At 51.3% G+C, this 17,444-nt stretch overlaps 3 protein-coding genes across 3 annotated transcripts; 2 read left to right on the top strand and 1 right to left on the bottom strand.

Annotated features, from left to right (window-relative positions):
- The first annotated feature begins 4,567 nt into the window (after nt 1-4,567).
- Nucleotides 4,568-9,748, top strand: LOC149273249 (tetraspanin-15-like). Its single transcript, XM_089506562.1, has 8 exons — nt 4,568-4,654; nt 7,594-7,779; nt 8,023-8,097; nt 8,220-8,315; nt 8,544-8,660; nt 8,794-8,841; nt 9,292-9,408; nt 9,581-9,748. The coding sequence occupies exons 1-8, from the start codon at nt 4,568-4,570 to the stop codon at nt 9,746-9,748; spliced, it is 894 nt and encodes a 297-aa protein (XP_089362688.1).
- Nucleotides 5,475-7,518, bottom strand: LOC149273250 (uncharacterized). Its single transcript, XM_089506550.1, has 4 exons — nt 7,453-7,518; nt 6,824-7,312; nt 6,107-6,535; nt 5,475-5,630 (listed from the first exon to the last, which is right to left on the bottom strand). The coding sequence occupies exons 1-4, from the start codon at nt 7,516-7,518 to the stop codon at nt 5,475-5,477; spliced, it is 1,140 nt and encodes a 379-aa protein (XP_089362676.1).
- A 4,374-nt stretch (nt 9,749-14,122) lies between the features above and the next one.
- Nucleotides 14,123-17,444, top strand: LOC149273248 (eukaryotic translation initiation factor 3 subunit K). The gene is made up of 8 exons (XM_089506543.1): nt 14,123-14,181; nt 14,669-14,767; nt 15,224-15,344; nt 15,707-15,781; nt 16,315-16,381; nt 16,962-17,039; nt 17,171-17,296; nt 17,373-17,444. Exons 1-8 carry the CDS (start codon nt 14,123-14,125, stop codon nt 17,402-17,404), a joined length of 657 nt encoding a protein of 218 aa, XP_089362669.1. The 3' UTR covers nt 17,405-17,444.

Here is a 17,444-nt window from a genome sequence, read left to right as displayed (position 1 = left end):
AGCCCCCTCTGCTACTCCTGTACTGACCCCACACAGCTCTGTCGCTGCCCCTCCATCCTGCCCTGCAGCCCCCTCTGCTACTCCCGTACTGACCCCACACAGCTCTGTCGCTGCCCCTCCATCCTGCCCCGCAGCCCCCTCTGCTACTCCCGTACTGACCCCACACAGCTCTGTCGCTGCCCCTCCATCCTGCCCCGCAGCCCCCTCTGCTACTCCCGTACTGACCCCACACAGCTCTGTCGCTGCCCCTCCACCATTGTTCCCTTCACCCACTCTTTTGCTTCTGGAAAGTCTCTAGTGGACAGACTCGCTTTACGTCCTGCTGCAAATCACTCCCAGCACCACTGCTTCCCCCGCAGCATGCGTGTCAGTGAATGGTGTGAGTGTGAGTGTGAATTGGCGTATGGTGTTAGAGTGCCAAGTGTCATCCTAGAGTTAGTGAATGGGAGAAGGGAGAGAAGGAGAGGGAGGAGGAGAGTGTATGCAAGTGTTCAGTGTTAGAGTGAGTGTCTGGTTGTTAGTGTTGAGGTGAGTTTGTGTGTTAGTTACACGGTGTCCCCATATCCTCCCGTGTTTTACCCTCATTATAATATCGATATGACTGCTCTACTTATTATATGACTGCACTTATTGTACCTCTTTATTATACCGTAAAGTGAGTACATACTGCCAACTGCCGGCGCTGCCTACTGCCACCAGCTGGCCCTGCATACTGCCACCCGCCGGCACCGCATACTACCACCCATCGGCCTTGCATACTGCCACCTGCCGGCACCGCATACTACAACCCACTGGCCCTGCATACTGCCACCCGCCGGCACCGCATACTGCCACCCAACTGCCACCCACTGGCCCTGCATACTACCACCCACTGGCCCTGCATACTGCCACCCAACTGCCACCGCATACTACCACCCACTGGCCCTGCATACTACCACCCACTGGCCCTGCATACTGCCACCGCATACTGCCACCCACTGGCCCTGCATACTGCCACCTGCCGGCACCGCATACTACCACCCACTGGCCCTGCATACTGCCACCCAACTGCCACCGCATACTACCACCCGCCCGCCACCGCATACTGCCACCCGCCCGCCACCGCATACTGCCACCCGCCCGCCACCGCATACTGCCACCGCATACTGCCACCCGCCCGCCACCGCATACTGCCACCCGCCCGCCACCGCATACTGCCACCTGCCGGCGCTGCATACTGCCACCCACTGGCACTGGGTCAACATGTAATTCCAGGCAAAGCCAGCCCCAGAGCACGTGGGAGAATTCACTGAAATGGTCGTCGTCTTCCTACTCGATCTTCTCTTTTATGCCTTTGTTTGGATTCACAAAGGGCAGCGTGTAAACATGAAAAAAGAGCAGGGAGGCGCATACGGGGTTAATTCCCCTGGGAGGGGGTGGGGTATTTCCGCGGAATGTCCGTTTAATATGTTTTTCACTCATTTTTTGGTAGATCTGATTGTTTATTAATCCAGTTTGTCCGCTCAGTATCTGGAGTCCCCATTTCCACTCTGAGAATCAGAGTTTCCTGATTGACGCCGACGCGTTTCACACTTCAAAGGGCAGACTTCATCCAACGGCGGCTTCAACGCTGATATTAGTCTGGACTGTCCTGACAAATTTGGCAGTAGGCAGGGCCAGCGGGTGACAGTATGTACTCACTTTACAGTATAATACTAACCCCGTCCTTATAACCCGTTATATCCCTGTATACTCCTCATATTATATACTATATACTCTCCGGCCGTATAACTAATCCCGTCCTTATAACCCGTTATATCCCTGTATATTCCTCATATTATATACTATATACTCTCCGGCCGTATAACTAATCCCGTCCTTATAACCCGTTATATCCCTGTATATTCCTCATATTATATATTATATACTCTCCGGCCGTATAACTAATCCCGTCCTTATAACCCGTAATATCCCTGTATATTCCTCATATTATATATTATATACTCTCCGGCCGTATAACTAATCCCGTCCTTATAACCCGTTATATCCCTGTATATTCCTCATATTATATACTATATACTCTCCGGCCGTATAACTAATCCCGTCCTTATAACCCGTTATATCCCTGTATATTCCTCATATTATATATTATATACTCTCTGGCCGTATAACTAATCCCGTCCTTATAACCCGTTATATCCTGTATATTCCTCATATTATATATTATATACTCCCCGGCAGTATAACTAATCCCGTCCTTATAACCCGTTATAACCTGTATATTCCTCATATTATATATTATATACTCTCCGGCCGTATAACTAATCCCGTCCTTATAACCCGTAATATCCCTGTATATTCCTCATATTATATATTATATACTCTCCGGCCGTATAACTAATCCCGTCCTTATAACCCGTTATATCCTGTATATTCCTCATATTATATATTATATACTCTCCGGCCGTATAACTAATCCCGTCCTTATAACCCGTTATATCCCTGTATATTCCTCATATTATATATTATATACTCCCCGGCAGTATAACTAATCCCGTCCTTATAACCCGTTATATCCTGTATATTCCTCATATTATATATTATATACTCTCCGGCCGTATAACTAATCCCGTCCTTATAACCCGTTATATCCTGTATATTCCACATATTATATATTATATACTCTCCGGCCGTATAACTAATCCCGTCCTTATAACCCGTTATATCCCTGTATATTCCTCATATTATATATTATATACTCTCCGGCCGTATAACTAATCCCGTCCTTATAACCCGTAATATCCCTGTATATTCCTCATATTATATATTATATTCTCTCCGGCCGTATAACTAATCCCGTCCTTATAACCCGTTATATCCTGTATATTCCACATATTATATATTATATACTCTCCGGCCGTATAACTAATCCCGTCCTTATAACCCGTTATATCCTGTATATTCCTCATATTATATATTATATACTCTCCCCCGTTTAACTAACCCCGTCCTTATAACCCGTTATATCCTGTATATTCCTCATATTATATATTATATACTCTCCGACCGTATAACTAATCCCGTCCTTATAACCCGTTATATCCCTGTATATTCCTCATATTATATATTATATACTCTCCGGCTGTATAACTAATTCCGTCCTTATAACCCGTTATATCCCTGTATATTCTTCATATTATATATTATATACTCTCCTCCCCGTATAACTAATCCCGTCCTTATAACCCGTTATATCCTGTATATTCCACATATTATATATTATATACTCTCTGCCGTATAACTAATCCCGTCCTTATAACCCGTAATATCCCTGTATATTCCTCATATAATATATTATATACTCTCCGGCCGTATAACTAACCCCGTCCTTATAACCCGTTATATCCTGTATATTCCTCATATTATATATTATATACTCTCCGACCGTATAACTAATCCCGTCCTTATAACCCGTTATATCCTGTATATTCCTCATATATATATTATATACTCTCCGGCCGTATAACTAATCCCGTCCTTATGACCCGTTATATCCCTGTATATTCCTCATATTATATATTATATACTCTCCGGCCGTATAACTAATCCCGTCCTTATAACCCGTTATATCCCTGTATATTCCTCATATTATATATTATATACTCTGCGGCCGTATAACTAATCCCGTCCTTATAACCCGTTATATCCCTGTATATTCCTCATATTATATATCATATACTCTCCGGCCGTATAACTAATCCCGTCCTTATAACCCGTTATATCCTGTATATTCCTCATATTATATATTATATACTCTCCGGTGTATATATATATAACAGGACTCGATGTGGACGGAGGGTGTCCGAGTCACTCGGCCTGAAGACAGCTCAGTGACACAGGCAGGGCAGAGACTGACACACACAGCTGGCAGCAGGCAGGGCAGGGCCAGCCAGGGGGGTGAGGGAGGGGTACGGCCGAGTGTGACAGATGACACAGACGAAGGAGCCGGACACATCGATCACACGGAAAACAACAGCAAGGCCAAATACACACAACACACAATCACAGCCGGCGAACAACAGCACAACCTCACACGCAACAAACGGATCCCAATTCCTCCCAGTATAAACGGCCCGTGGATCCCCACTCTCCCCAGTACGCTGCCCGTGGATCCCAATTCCTCCCGGTACAAACAGCCCGTGGATGCTGATCTCCCAGCTGATTCTGTTTCCTGTCTCCTCCTCCCTGATTTAGTCTGCACCTGATATACTCCCAGAGAGACCGCAACCTCCGAGAGCGGGGAGAGAGTGACACCTACACCGAGACAGCAGAGGAGTGAGTGACACCTACACCGAGACAGCCGAGGCGTGACACCAACACTGAGACAGCCGAGGAGTGAGTGACACCTACACCGAGACAGCTGAGGAGTGAGGGACACCTACACCGAGACAGCCGAGGAGTGAGTGACACCGAGACAGCCGAGGAGTGACACCAACACTGAGACAGAGGGGAGTGAGTCGCTCCCCACTATGCGTATGGCACCAATACACTAGCACTCTCCCTGTGTCACTCACACTCACTCCCAGCCATGGGATCCGAGGAGGTCCGCTATTGCTCCAGGTTCCCCTACCTGTGCCTGAAATTTACCCTCATCGTGTACTGCACCATCTTCTGGGTGAGTGACCCCCTCGGGGGGTGGATTTATGGGGCGCGGGGCGTTTTGTAGAATTGGGGTACAATCTACGGGGTGGGGGCAGGGAGGGTTTGTAAGGGATCTGGAAGCCGGTACTCAATACTCATGTAGGATCCAGGAGTTTGGTGTCTGTAGTAATGAATTAGTTGGCGTGTAAAAAAAGTACTGTGTTTGTGGGTGTATTGTACTGTCCCCTGGGAGTAGTGGGTGCACAGAGCTGCCTCCCGGCAGGGCTGCACCCAGGGTCTTTTAAACTGTTCAAGGTGTCTCATTCTGCTAGAAAGCGAGTCACGCAACGCGCGGACGTCCCGGGGAAAGTCTGAGTGTCAGCGGAACTGGCTGGACCTGTTTGAGGGAACCTGCGTGGGGTGTGGGATCCACTCAGTTAACACAACAGGTTAAACTGCTCAGTCCCAGGTGGTTATGTCTTTCCCTTTACCGCCTCTGCTGGGAGGCAGCTGTACCTTGCATGCCAGAGGGAAAGGGTTAAACTGCGTGTCGCCCGTGTCCTTGTTACCTGCTGGGTGTGTCTTATCAGCAGTGTTTGCCGAGCACACCTTCAGCAACAGGGCAAACACGCAATTCCACCCCACGACCTGGACTGTTATACCCCACGCGGGGCTCCAGGGACCCCCAGTTATTGTGCAGTATTTGGGGGTACAATAAGCTCCCCTTGATTTTGGGGTCACATGATCCCCCGTTATATGCACGTTGTCACGGGTGCAGATGCAGGCAAGTGTATACACGCGTGTGCAGATGCATGTATGTACTGTAACCACCCTTGGTCTCAGGTTTGCTTGGATCAAAGCGCAGACCCTCCTGCCCCCTCCCCGAGGGGGTGGCTTTGCCCAGACATGTCGGGGTCCCAATGACATTCCTGGAGGGTCCGGGGCATGTAGCGACGCGGGGGACGGGGGTTGGTAGAGTAACGGGTGAGGAAGATGAGTTTGACACCTGACTGAGTGCAACGGGGCGAGTTACAGTAGCCAAGATGGGAGGCAACGAGGGCAAGAACGAGAGCTTTAGTGGCATGTTGTGTAAGGGGCAAAAGCATGAGACCCCGAGGCAGAGTGAGTGCGCGGGCGGGGCGAGGGTTTAGTGGACGGGGCGAGGGTTTAGCGCGGGTGTCGGTGGGGGATATTGCTTGCCATGAGATCGCGAGAACCTCTGTCTGCCCTTCACGTGGTCAATTCCTGACATGCTCGCTCTGTCTCTCTCGCGCGCTCGCTCTGTCTCTCTCTCTCGCGCGCTCGCTCTGTCTCTCTCTCTCGCGCGCTCGCTCTGTCTCTCTCTCTCGCGCGCTCGCTCTGTCTCTCTCTCGCGCGCGCTCGCTCTGTCTCTCTCTCGCGCGCGCTCGCTCTGTCTCTCTCTCTCGCGCGCTCGCTCTGTCTCTCTCTCTCTCGCGCTCGCTCTGTCTCTCTCTCTCGCGCTCGCTCTGTCTCTCTCTCTCGCGCTCGCTCTGTCTCTCTCTCTCTCGCGCTCGCTCTGTCTCTCTCTCTCTCGCGCTCGCTCTGTCTCTCTCTCTCTCGCGCTCGCTCTGTCTCTCTCTCTCTCGCGCTCGCTCTGTCTCTCTCTCTCTCGCGCTCGCTCTGTCTCTCTCTCTCGCGCTCGCTCTGTCTCTCTCTCTCGCGCTCTGTCTCGCGCTCGCTCTCTCTCTCTCGCGCTCTGTCTCGCGCTCGCTCTCTCTCTCTCTCTCGCGCTCTCTCTCTCTCTCTCGCGCTCTCTCTCTCTCTCGCGCTCGCTCTCTCTCTCGCGCTCGCTCTCTCTCTCGCGCTCGCTCTCTCTCTCGCGCTCGCTCTCTCTCTCGCGCTCGCTCTCTCTCCTCTCGCGCTCGCTCTCTCTCTCGCGCTCGCTCTCTCTCTCGCGCTCGCTCTCTCTCTCGCGCTCTCTCTCTCTCTCGCGCTCTCTCTCTCTCTCGCGCTCTCTCTCTCGCGCTCGCTCTCTCTCTCTCGCTCTCTCTCGCGCGCTCTCTCTCTCTCTCGCGCTCGCTCTCTCTCTCGCGCTCGCTCTCTCTCTCGCGCTCGCTCTCTCTCTCGCGCTCTCTCTCTCTCTCGCGCTCTCTCTCTCTCTCGCGCTCTCTCTCTCTCTCGCGCTCTCTCTCTCTCTCGCGCTCTCTCTCTCTCTCGCGCTCTCTCTCTCTCTCTCGCGCTCTCTCTCTCTCTCGCGCTCTCTCTCTCTCTCGCGCTCTCTCTCTCTCTCTCGCGCTCTCTCTCTCTCGCGCTCTCTCTCTCTCTCTCTCGCGCTCTCTCTCTCTCTCTCGCGCTCTCTCTCTCTCTCTCTCTCGCCTGCTCTCTCTCTCTCTCTCGCGCTCTCTCTCTCTCTCGCTCTCTCTCTCTCTCGCGCTCCTCTCTCTCTCTCTCTCGCGCTCTCTCTCTCTCGTCTCGCGCTCTCTCTCTCTCTCGCGCTCTCTCTCTCTCTCTCGCGCTCTCTGTCTGTCTCGCGCTCTGTCTGTCTCGCGCTCTGTCTGTCTCGCGCTCTGTCTGTCTCGCGCTCTGTCTGTCTCGCGCTCTGTCTGTCTCGCGCTCTGTCTGTCTCGCGCTCTGTCTGTCTCGCGCTCTGTCTGTCTCGCGCTCTGTCTGTCTCGCGCTCTGTCTGTCTCGCGCTCTGTCTGTCTCGCGCTCTGTCTGTCTCGCGCTCTGTCTGTCTCGCGCTCTGTCTCGCGCTCTGTCTCGCGCTCTGTCTCGCGCTCTGTCTCGCGCTCTGTCTCGCGCTCTGTCTCGCGCTCTGTCTCGCGCTCTGTCTCGCGCTCTGTCTCGCGCTCTGTCTCGCGCTCTCATTGCCGTTTGTGGCGAGACGTCTCCTGCCGTCCCGGACGGCTCTGAATGAACGTAGAAAGCTAAGACCATGCGCAGAATTCAGACTGAGGAGTCCTCCCTGGACCCGACCTGCCCCTAACGCTCGGCTTTTTGCCCGTTCTGCAGCTGATCGGGGCTTTTGTCTTGGCCATCGGCATCTATGCGGAGGTGGAGAGGCAGAAGTACAAGACCCTGCAAGGAGCCTTCCTCGCCCCGGCACTCATCCTCATCCTCCTCGGAGTGGTCATGTTCATCGTGTCTTTCATCGGGGTTCTGGCCTCTCTGAGAGACAACCTGTGCCTGCTGCAGGTGGTAAGAAAGGGGATCGGGGTAATTGGGGTAAATGGGGCACTGGATGGGGAGCGGAAGGGTGATGGGGAGACAAGAAAGTGGCAAAAGATAAGTCGCCAACACACTGAATGCCCCCTCTTTACATTTTGCCTCCATCCTACTGATCTTGCCCTTCCACTGTGGACCCCCTTCTGCCCCAGAGGGGTAATTCCAGGGGAAGCCCACTTTCTGTGTCGGTTAACCCATTGTATTTTGTCTCTGCAGTTCATGTACACGCTGGGGGTCTGCCTTCTGCTGGAACTCACCGGGGGGATCCTGGCGCTGATCTTCAGAAATCAGGTGAGCCCCTCGTACCGCGTCGGTGGCTCCCATCATGCCCCAGGCGTGTTAAACGGATGTTACACGGATGTTACACGCAGTTCTCGTGGACGTTGGCCGCATCTTCTGTCTTCTTCCCGCAGACCATGGAGCTCCTGAACAGGAACATCGGCAGAGGAATCCGCAACTACTACGACGACCTCGACTTCAAGAACATCATGGACTTCGTGCAGCGGAAGGTGGGTCTCACCTCCCGGCGGCCGGGGCCCAACATACGTGTCAACATACCTGTGCATTCAGTCAGGTCTCGCGTTGGTCGGGCCGGTGGGGGCGCGTCGGTCGGGCCAGGCAGGGTGTTGGTTGGTTGGTCGGTCGGGCCGGTGGGGCGCGTCAGTCAGTGGGGGGGGGGGGGCGCGTCGGCCACCTGCTCGCTTTTCTGTTAATCTGCGGACTCTGTCTGTTTCCAGTTTCAGTGCTGCGGGGGTCACGACTATAAGGACTGGGAGAAGAATCAATACCACGAATGCACGGCACCCGGCCCTCTCGCCTGCGGGGTCCCCTACACCTGCTGTATCAGCAACAAGGTGAGGAGCGCAGCGTCGGGGTGGAGAGGGGCATTTGGTTTAAGGAACATTACCCCTTCTAATTAAATACTCCTGGGGAGGTGTGTTAACCCTTTATATGCTAGAGGTAGTTAAAGCGCTCTGTGTTTTACAGACCGTGATACTGAACACGCTGTGTGGATATCAGGCCATGAAGCTGGAGGTAAGAGTTCAACTCTGCACACTCTAAGCCGTCCCTTTTATTGGATTATTATTTGCCGGCCCCTGTATAATGTATAGATAAATCAGCGAGCCGGCCCCTGTATAATGTATAGATAAATCGCTGGACCGGCCCCTGTATAATGTATAGATAAATCAGTGACTGGGCCTGTATAATGTATAGATAAATCAGTGACCGGCCCCCTGTATAATGTATAGATAAATCAGCGGACCGGCCCCCTGTATAATGTATAGATAAATCAGCGAGCCGGCCCATGTATAATGTATAGAAAAATCAGCGAGCCGGCCCCCTGTATAATGTATAGATAAATCGGGGACCGGCCCCCTGTATAATGTATCGATAAATCAGTGACCTACCCCTGTATAATGTATAGTTAAGTCAGCGAGCCGGGGCCCCTGTATAATGTATAACGGGTCGCTCCATGTTTTGCAGCGTCTGGAGGCGCAGCGGTTTGTTTATGTTCGCGGATGCACGGACGCTGTCATTATCTGGTTCCTGGATAATTACACAATAATGGCCGGGGTGCTGCTGGGGATCCTCCTGCCGCAGGTGAGAGCCGGACGGGCTTTGGAAGTGAGAGAATGAGCTAATGCCGTGTGTGTGTGAATGGCCGTGTGACGCTGCCTGTGATGTGTGAATGGCCGTGTGCATGCGCGTGTGACGTCGCCAGCGTATGAGTTTTTGCCCCTCTGATGCCCCACGCTCTCTCCTTCTCTGGCAGTTCCTCGGCGTCCTCCTCTGCCTGTTGTACGTGACCCGCGTGGAGGACATTATCAGCGAGTGGAAGAGCACCGACGTCCTGCTGGAGGGACAGGAGTCCAGGCCGGAGCTGGAGTTCTCCTCCGTGGGCTGCTGCAGATGTTACCCCGGCGAAGAATCCACCGGCTGAGGGGGGCAAATATCTACCCCCCCCCCCGCTCCGAAGCTCTCCTCCAGCCTCTCCACTAACAACCACTAAGGCATTAACCGCGAGAGTGTCTGCGAAGCAACCGCCTTTAAGAGACTGCAAAGGGTTAAGTGCGTCCCGAGGCCACGACTTCCACAGTGCCTGCCATTTGCCCCTGGTGCCTACGTGGCTTCATTTGCCCCCGGGTGACACTGTGACATTATTATTGCGCTTGGTGGGTGTCCCCGTCAGACAGCGGGGTGACACGTGCCGGGGGACGAAGCAAGTAAAAGTTGCCCCCCGTCTATTACTGCGAATTTGCCCCCAGAATGGCTTTTGCTTTCAGACACACAAACTGTATAAATCCCTGAAATGTGGATGGGGGGGGGGGGGTTGGGAGTTGGGGTCCTCGCCTAAAATACTTGAATAACGGTGACCTCTTTATGCCTTAAATCCCCCCAGATTTTGCCCAAACCTGCTCCCTGCCCGTAGAGGAAGCTCATAATGGGTCCAGGACAGCATCTCACGTGTGGATGGGGGGTGGGGGTGTCATTCATTAGATTTTGTTGATTTGTACTTTGGGGTGGTTTTTGCTCTCCCACTAATGGAAGGTTTCTCTTTGACCTCTAGTAGGGTGATAAGTCGGGGGGGGGGTTGGGGTAATAGGGCTCCATGTTTGCCTGGTCCTGGTTGGTTTTTGCACTAAACGCGTCTCTCGTACTGTGACGGGTCTAACAGGGTAACAAAAAGGACCGATGTCTCTTTTTGTCTGCTTTTTGTGAAGAATGCCTCGGTCTTGCCACGGCTGGGCTGCGGATCCGTTAAAAGTTACTGCAGGCAGGTGTTCATGCGTGGCTGGGGGCTGCCCGTCATTCTTGGGGTCAGATTTTTCTCCACGTGGACATTATTATCGGATGTAACCTTGTGGTGTATGATACGGCAAGTGCCCCGGCTGGAGTATGACTACTGATTACGGGGTAACGCGCTCTTATGACCCGCCGGGACTTCTGCGAAGGGTCTGAACCCCCAAAACTGGAAACAAAAGCCCCCAAATGCGCGGCCTCCATACGGCTTGTGACGAGGTATCCGCCTTAGAGGAAACGTTGATGGTAATTGCCCCAGTGAGGGGTATCATGACCTGTGTATACGACCCGTCTCCCAGACGCCGTGGCCTTCTGTATAAACGTATATTTTCCCAGAATTTGTGATTTTGACGCCGTTCGCACTAATTGTGATAATTAATAAATTTCATTTTTTTTTCTTCCCAGCTGGGTTAATAATTCTTTTATTTATATAGCGCCAACAATCCTACGCAGCGCTTAATACGATGCATATATTTATATAATGTATATCGGCCCCCTGCGTATAGTTATATAATGTATATCGGCCCCCCGCGTATATTTATATAATGTATATCGGCCCCGCGTATATTTATATAATGTATATCGGCCCCCCGCGTATATTTATATAATGTATATCGGCCCCCGCGTATAGTTATATAATGTATATCGGCCCCCCGCGTATAGTTATATAATGTATATCGGCCCCCCGCGTATAGTTATATAATGTATATCGGCCCCCCGCGTATAGTTATATAATGTATATCGGCCCCCCGCGTATATTTATATAATGTATATCGGCCCCCCGCGTATATTTATATAATGTATATCGGGCCCCCCGCGTATATTTATATAATGTATATCGGCCCCGCGTATAGTTATATAATGTATATCGGGCCCCCGCGTATATTTATATAATGTATATCGGCCCCGCGTATAGTTATATAATGTATATCGGCCCCCCGCGTATATTTATATAATGTATATCGGCCCCCCGCGTATATTTATATAATGTATATCGGCCCCCGCGTATAGTTATATAATGTATATCGGGCCCCCGCGTATATTTATATAATGTATATCGGCCCCCCGCGTATATTTATATAATGTATATCGGCCCCGCGTATATTTATATAATGTATATCGGCCCCCCGCGTATATTTATATAATGTATATCGGCCCCCGCGTATAGTTATGTAATGTATATCGGGCCCCCGCGTATATTTATATAATGTATATCGGCCCCGCGTATATTTATATAATGTATATCGGCCCCGCGTATAGTTATATAATGTTATCATATCCCCTCTGAGATGCTGTTTTTCTAGCGTATATAATTGTAACTTTATTAGTCTCTCTTCATAACGAGTATCTCCCAATCCCCTTATTAAGGACCGGTGCCCAGAATTGTACCGCGGATTCAGGGCGGGGTCTGACCAATGACCTGTAACGAGTCAGATGTTTTATGCTGACAAAACCTTATTGGCCCTCGCAGCTGCTCGCTCGCATTGCGCACGGCTGCCAAGTCTGTTGTCTACCATTATTCCTAAATCCTTCTCATTGGTAGTTTTCCCCAGAAATATTCCATTCATAGTATAGATTGCATTATTATTTTTACCATAATTTATTATTTTTTTATATAGCGCCAACAGTTTACGCAGCGCTTAATACAATCCATATATTCAGGGGGTCCGACAAGACGAGAATTGACAGACTGAGACAAACCGATACATTCGGTGGAGAGACCCCGGCTCGCAAGCTTACAATCTAGAGGGAATGGGGTGGCAAACATAAGGCACAGAGAAAGGGTGAGAGGTAGTGTGGGGGGCATAAGGCACAGAGATGGGTGAGAGGTAGTGTGGGGGGTATAAGGCACAGAGAAAGGGTGAGAGATAGTGTGTGGGGGTATCAGTGACGGGTGAGAAGTAGTGTGGGGGTATCAGTGACGGGGAGGTTATGGGGGCTTCTCTGAAGAAGTGGGTTTTAGATATTTCTTGAATGTTGGGGAGGGTGAAAGCTGAAGGTTCGCTGGAAGGAGATTGCAGAGATTTGGGGGCAACGAGTGAAATCTTGTAGACGGGAAAAGGAAGAGGTGATAAGCGAGGAGGAGGAGAGTATTTGCTTATGAGGACAGAAATGTATGGAGGAGCAATGTTATGGGGGTTGTATTATTGGAGGAGGGGCAGTGTTATGGGGGGAGTATTATTGGAGGGGGAGCAGTGTTATGGGGGAGTATTATTGGAGGGGGAGCAGTGTTATGGAGGGAGGGGCAGTGTTATGGGGGGAGTATTATTGGAGGGGGAGCAGTGTTATGGGGGGAGTATTATTGGAGGGGGAGCAGTGTTATGGAGGGAGGGGCAGTGTTATGGGGGGAGTATTATTGGAGGGGGAGCAGTGTTATGGAGGGAGGGGCAGTGTTATGGGAGAGTATTATTGGAGGGGGAGCAGTGTTATGGGGGGAGTATTATTGGAGGGGGAGCAGTGTTATGGGGGGCCCTATACGTTAGCACCAGGATTTTAAATTTAATTCTAAAGGTAATTGGGAGCCGGCGTGTGAGGAAGATAAGCCCAGCAGCAGCAGCAGCAGCATTTAGGACATGCAAGCCCCAGAGATCCGCAAAAATTCACACAAATTCCCCTCCGTTTCCCATGATCCCTCAGGGCAGATGGTATCGGAATCCCATTGGTCGGTCCGAGCAGGAAGTTGTAAGCTGCTCCCCGCGTTGTTTAAGCGGACGGCGCTAGAGGTTGTTTCCAGCCGCGCAGGTCCCTCCGTAACGCTATTATCACAGATATCTCAGGGCGATTTAACCCCGCGACGGGGCAACAAGATGGCGGCTGATATATTTATTGTATGCGGCGTCCAAATATCAGCATGTCCTGAAAATGTATCTTTGGAGTAATAAATGAACGAGCATTTGGGGTGCTGAGAAAATCTGCCGGCAGATCGGCCTCATCCGGCCCCCGTTTCTCGTGCTGTAAAGACTCAAACCTTCAGTCGTTGGTCTCGTCTTAGATTCAGGAGCCGTATGTCTATCCCATGCATGTTTAATCCCCTCACTGTATTACTCTCTACCACCTCTGCTGGGAACCTGTTCCACTTATCTACCACCCTCGCAGTAAAGTAAAACTTCCTTCCATTCCATCTCAGTCTCTGACCCTCTAGTGTTAGATTTCGGTCTCTTGTTGTAACGTTTCTCCTCTATGGTTATACGATGAGGGGATTATTTATACTTTATGTAAGTGTAAATACAAAGTATTTGCCCCGGTCGCGGCCGCCTAAAAAGACTCCTTAGAGCCCATAATATGTGGACTCTCCATTGTGTAGCGCCGCCATTTTGCGCCTCATACAGCGGGTGTACCAACATGGCGGCGCCGATGGTAAATTCAGTCAGTTGACGGTTCCCTCAGGTTTCTGTAACAGTATTCGCTCACGTGATCGAAGTGAGGGCGGAAGTGGCTCGGCGCGCGTTTGTCTTAGCGCCGGAAGTTGTTGCGAGTTTCCTCTTCCGCTGTATTCCTCTCACCATCAGGCAACATGGCCTCGTTCGAGCAGATGAGAGCAAATGTAGGCAAATTATTGAGAGGGATTGACAGGTGAGTGTTCGCAGGGGTAACGGGAGGGTTCCGTGTTGCCTCTGCCTCGGGCAAAATCACGTTTGGGTTGGTGGGCTCCTAACTCACCTAATGAGGGTTTCTCTTGTGCCCCCATTCAGCAGGTACTGGCCCTTGCATGGGGGTATTCTCGGTATATTACTCACCCATAACCCCTATCTACAGGTACCGGCCCCTGCGTGGGGGTATTATCGGTATATAACTCACCCATAACCCCTATCTACAGGTACCGGCCCCTGCGTGGGGGTATTGTATGTGTAAAGCACTAAGGGGAGGGGGTATACCTCACCCATGCCCCCTATCTATAGGTACCAGCTATCTGCGTGGGGGTATTATATGTGTAAAGCACCAAGGGGAGGGGGTACTCCTGACTCATGCCCTCTGTGTGGGGGCATTTTATGTGTGACGGACCGGGGCAGCTGCGCCCGTTTCCCGCCGCATGTCATATCGCTGCGTTTCTGTTCTCCAGGTACAATCCAGAAAACTTGGCCACTCTAGAGCGCTACGTGGAGACGCAGGCCAAAGAGAACGCCTACGACCTGGAAGCAAACCTGGCCGTGTTAAAACTGTGAGTAACCCGGACACCACTGGACCTGCGGGCTGCCTCAGTGTGCCTGCGCGGGGGGACGTCGGCCTCCTCCACGGCCGGGTGGCTCCTGGTTTTAAGGGTCATTCTGGTCGTCTGCTCAGAAAAATGTGTAACTCTTGATATAAACCCGGTCTCCAATCTCCCGGTTCCTAATTATGATGTAATGATCCCACGGTGTGGTATGAATTGCCCCGACTGACAAACTGCTGTAAATCTGTCTTTTAAACCTTTTTGCCCCTAAGACTTTGGGGGAGGGGATGGTGCAAATCCTTTGGAATAAAATGATCCCTTTTGTGGCCTTTTAAACAGGGCATTTGATTTAATTACCCTTCCCGTTAAAAGGTCTCCACAGGCCATTTTTCAGAACTGTCAGCTTTGTTTTTGGGGCGACCCCGCCGAGCCATGTCCCACTAACCTCTCCCTGTCTACCCGCAGCTACCAGTTCAATCCCGCCTTCTTCCAGACCACCGTCACCGCGCAGGTCCTCCTCAAAGCCCTCACCAACCTGCCCCACACAGACTTCACCCTCTGCAAGTGTATGATTGATCAGAGTCACGTATCCTTTGCTGCTATAAAGTAAGAGGGGAAAGTCTTCACAGGGAACAGCTTTCCAACAGGGTTGGTAGAATCTACATTTCCTGCATGCTTGGTGAATATCATCAGCCAGTGAAACGCGTCGGAGCCATGGAGTTAGCTGTTAGCTGTGTGTGTTTGGTGGTGCTCGGCCGAGTGGCACTCGACACGTCCGTGGTTTGTGAGTGTGACGGAGCCTCTGCGAGGGACTGCGTTCCAGAGGTAGGTGCAGGTTGTGGGGCAGAATTCGCAGATGCCAGAGTCCAGGGTGGTACTTGTAACGTGGCCGGGTTGGCGTGTGTCGCGCGTCCGTTTGCAGAAGACTCCTTAACCATTTTAATCCAGCAAGAAGAGCGGCCAATCCGGCAGATCCTGTATTTGGGGGACCTCTTGGAGACGTGTCACTTCCAGTCTTTTTGGGTGAGTGATTTTTTTTTTTATGGACTGGAGGTTATTGGGAGGGCTGCTGGTGCCGCTGGGCCACGGCGTGCCCTGTGTCTGTCGGCGGGAGCCCGAAGTAAATGACTCTCATCTGCTATGAGCCCGGAGTCTGGGCCTGGTGGGGACCTTGTAACTACAGTCAGTATTTTATCTTCCGCCCCAGAAGCCATTGCTGGGGGTCTGTCCCCCACAGTCTGTATACTGGCACCGGGTACCCAGTTTAACCGTTAAAAGATCTGACACTCGGGTGGCTGAAATACCGCTGTTTGCCGTAACCAGCCCTGCTCCGGGTGCCAGTGAAGCCGTGGCCGCCGTACCAGAGAGGTTGACGCGTTCCAGCAGAGACGTCTGATGTTACTCACAGAGCTGACGCTCTTACCCTGATACCACCCTTACCCCCTCGTCTGTTCTGTGCTCCACCATCACCACCCTCCCCTTGCTGCCTTCCCGCTGCTTCCTCTCCACCTTTCTGCCCTCTCTGTACCGTTAACGTTTTGTCCTCCTCTCTGCAGCAAGCCTTGGATGAGAATCTGGATCTCCTGGATGGAATCACAGGGTTTGAAGATTCTGTCAGAAAATGTAAGAATATTAATTTTATTTCACTGACCTTCAGTATGTTCCTGACCTCCGATACATCACCGATCGTCAATATATTACTAACTGCCGATACATCACCGATCGCCAATATATTACTAAAGACCGATACATCACCGATCGTCAATATATTACTAACTGCCGATACATCACCGATCGTCAATATATTACTAAACACCGATACATCACCGATCGTCAATATATTACTAACTGCCGATACATCACCGATCGCCAATATATTACTAAACACCGATACATCACCGATCGCCAATATATTACTAACTGCCGATACATCACCGATCGTCAATATATTACTAACTGCCGATACATCACCGATCGCCAATATATTACTAAACACCGATACATTACCCATCGTCAATATATTACTAACTGCCGGTGTATTAGGTGACGCGTCCTGTAGCGCCCCCTTCAGCCGTGTACTCTGGTTTTTGCCCTGCTCTTGGCGGACACCCACGAGCCCTTGGGGGGAGGGGTTTAATAAAGTGGCTTCCGGTGCAGATGGATTGAAGCTTTTTTTTTTTTTTTCTGCCCCGGTTCCTTTCAGTTATTTGCCACGTGGTGGGCATCACGTATCAGCATATTGACCGCTGGCTGCTGGCCGAGATGCTCGGGGATTTGTCAGGTAAGAGCCGGTGCCGGGAGAGACGCCTCGCATGCCCTCCCCTGCGTATCGTCCGACGCGTTCCGCCTGTGGCTGGTGTGCCGCGCAGGCCTCGTCCGCTCGCTGATCCGTGGCCCCCTTTCTCCCGGCAGAGCCCCAGCTCCGAGTGTGGATGAGTAAATACGGCTGGTCGGAAGGAGAGAACGGAAAGATCTTCATCTGCAACCAGGAGGAGAACATCAAGCCCAAGAACATCGTAGAGAAGATAGACTTTGACAGTAAGTTTCCGTCTCACCGCGTTACTTTGTGCCGCACGGAATCCGCCGCTCAGCCGCCTCCTCTCCTCTCTTTCAGGTGTTTCTGGAATAATGGCGACCTCTCAATGAAGATCGAATTTGATATATTAGCTCGATGTTAATAAACTCC

The sequence above is a fragment of the Sceloporus occidentalis genome, unplaced genomic scaffold (assembly GCF_023333645.1).
Source record: "Sceloporus occidentalis isolate IW3139 unplaced genomic scaffold, rSceOcc1.0.p SCAF_390, whole genome shotgun sequence".
Taxonomy (NCBI): Eukaryota; Metazoa; Chordata; class Lepidosauria; order Squamata; family Phrynosomatidae; genus Sceloporus; species Sceloporus occidentalis.
The sequence above is the reverse complement of the archived record's forward strand: the minus strand, read 5'-3'. Positions and strand labels throughout refer to the sequence as shown.

Coding starts and splice junctions, on each gene's coding strand:
- LOC149273249 (XM_089506562.1), top strand. CDS start 4,568: ATGGGATCCGAGGAGGTCCGCTATTGCTCCAGGTTCCCCTACCTGTGC. Junction 8,842..9,291: donor ATCAGGCCATGAAGCTGGAG/GTAAGAGTTCAA, acceptor CATGTTTTGCAG/CGTCTGGAGGCGCAGCGGTT. Junction 9,409..9,580: donor TGGGGATCCTCCTGCCGCAG/GTGAGAGCCGGA, acceptor CTTCTCTGGCAG/TTCCTCGGCGTCCTCCTCTG.
- LOC149273250 (XM_089506550.1), bottom strand. CDS start 7,518: ATGGTCTTAGCTTTCTACGTTCATTCAGAGCCGTCCGGGACGGCAGGA. Junction 6,536..6,823: donor GAGAGCGCGAGAGAGAGAGA/GAGCGCGAGAGA, acceptor GAGAGCGAGCGC/GAGAGAGAGAGCGAGCGCGA. Junction 5,631..6,106: donor GCGCGAGAGAGAGAGACAGA/GCGAGCGCGAGA, acceptor CGTTGCACTCAG/TCAGGTGTCAAACTCATCTT.
- LOC149273248 (XM_089506543.1), top strand. CDS start 14,123: ATGGCCTCGTTCGAGCAGATGAGAGCAAATGTAGGCAAATTATTGAGA. Junction 16,382..16,961: donor TGAAGATTCTGTCAGAAAAT/GTAAGAATATTA, acceptor GGTTCCTTTCAG/TTATTTGCCACGTGGTGGGC. Junction 17,040..17,170: donor GATGCTCGGGGATTTGTCAG/GTAAGAGCCGGT, acceptor TTCTCCCGGCAG/AGCCCCAGCTCCGAGTGTGG.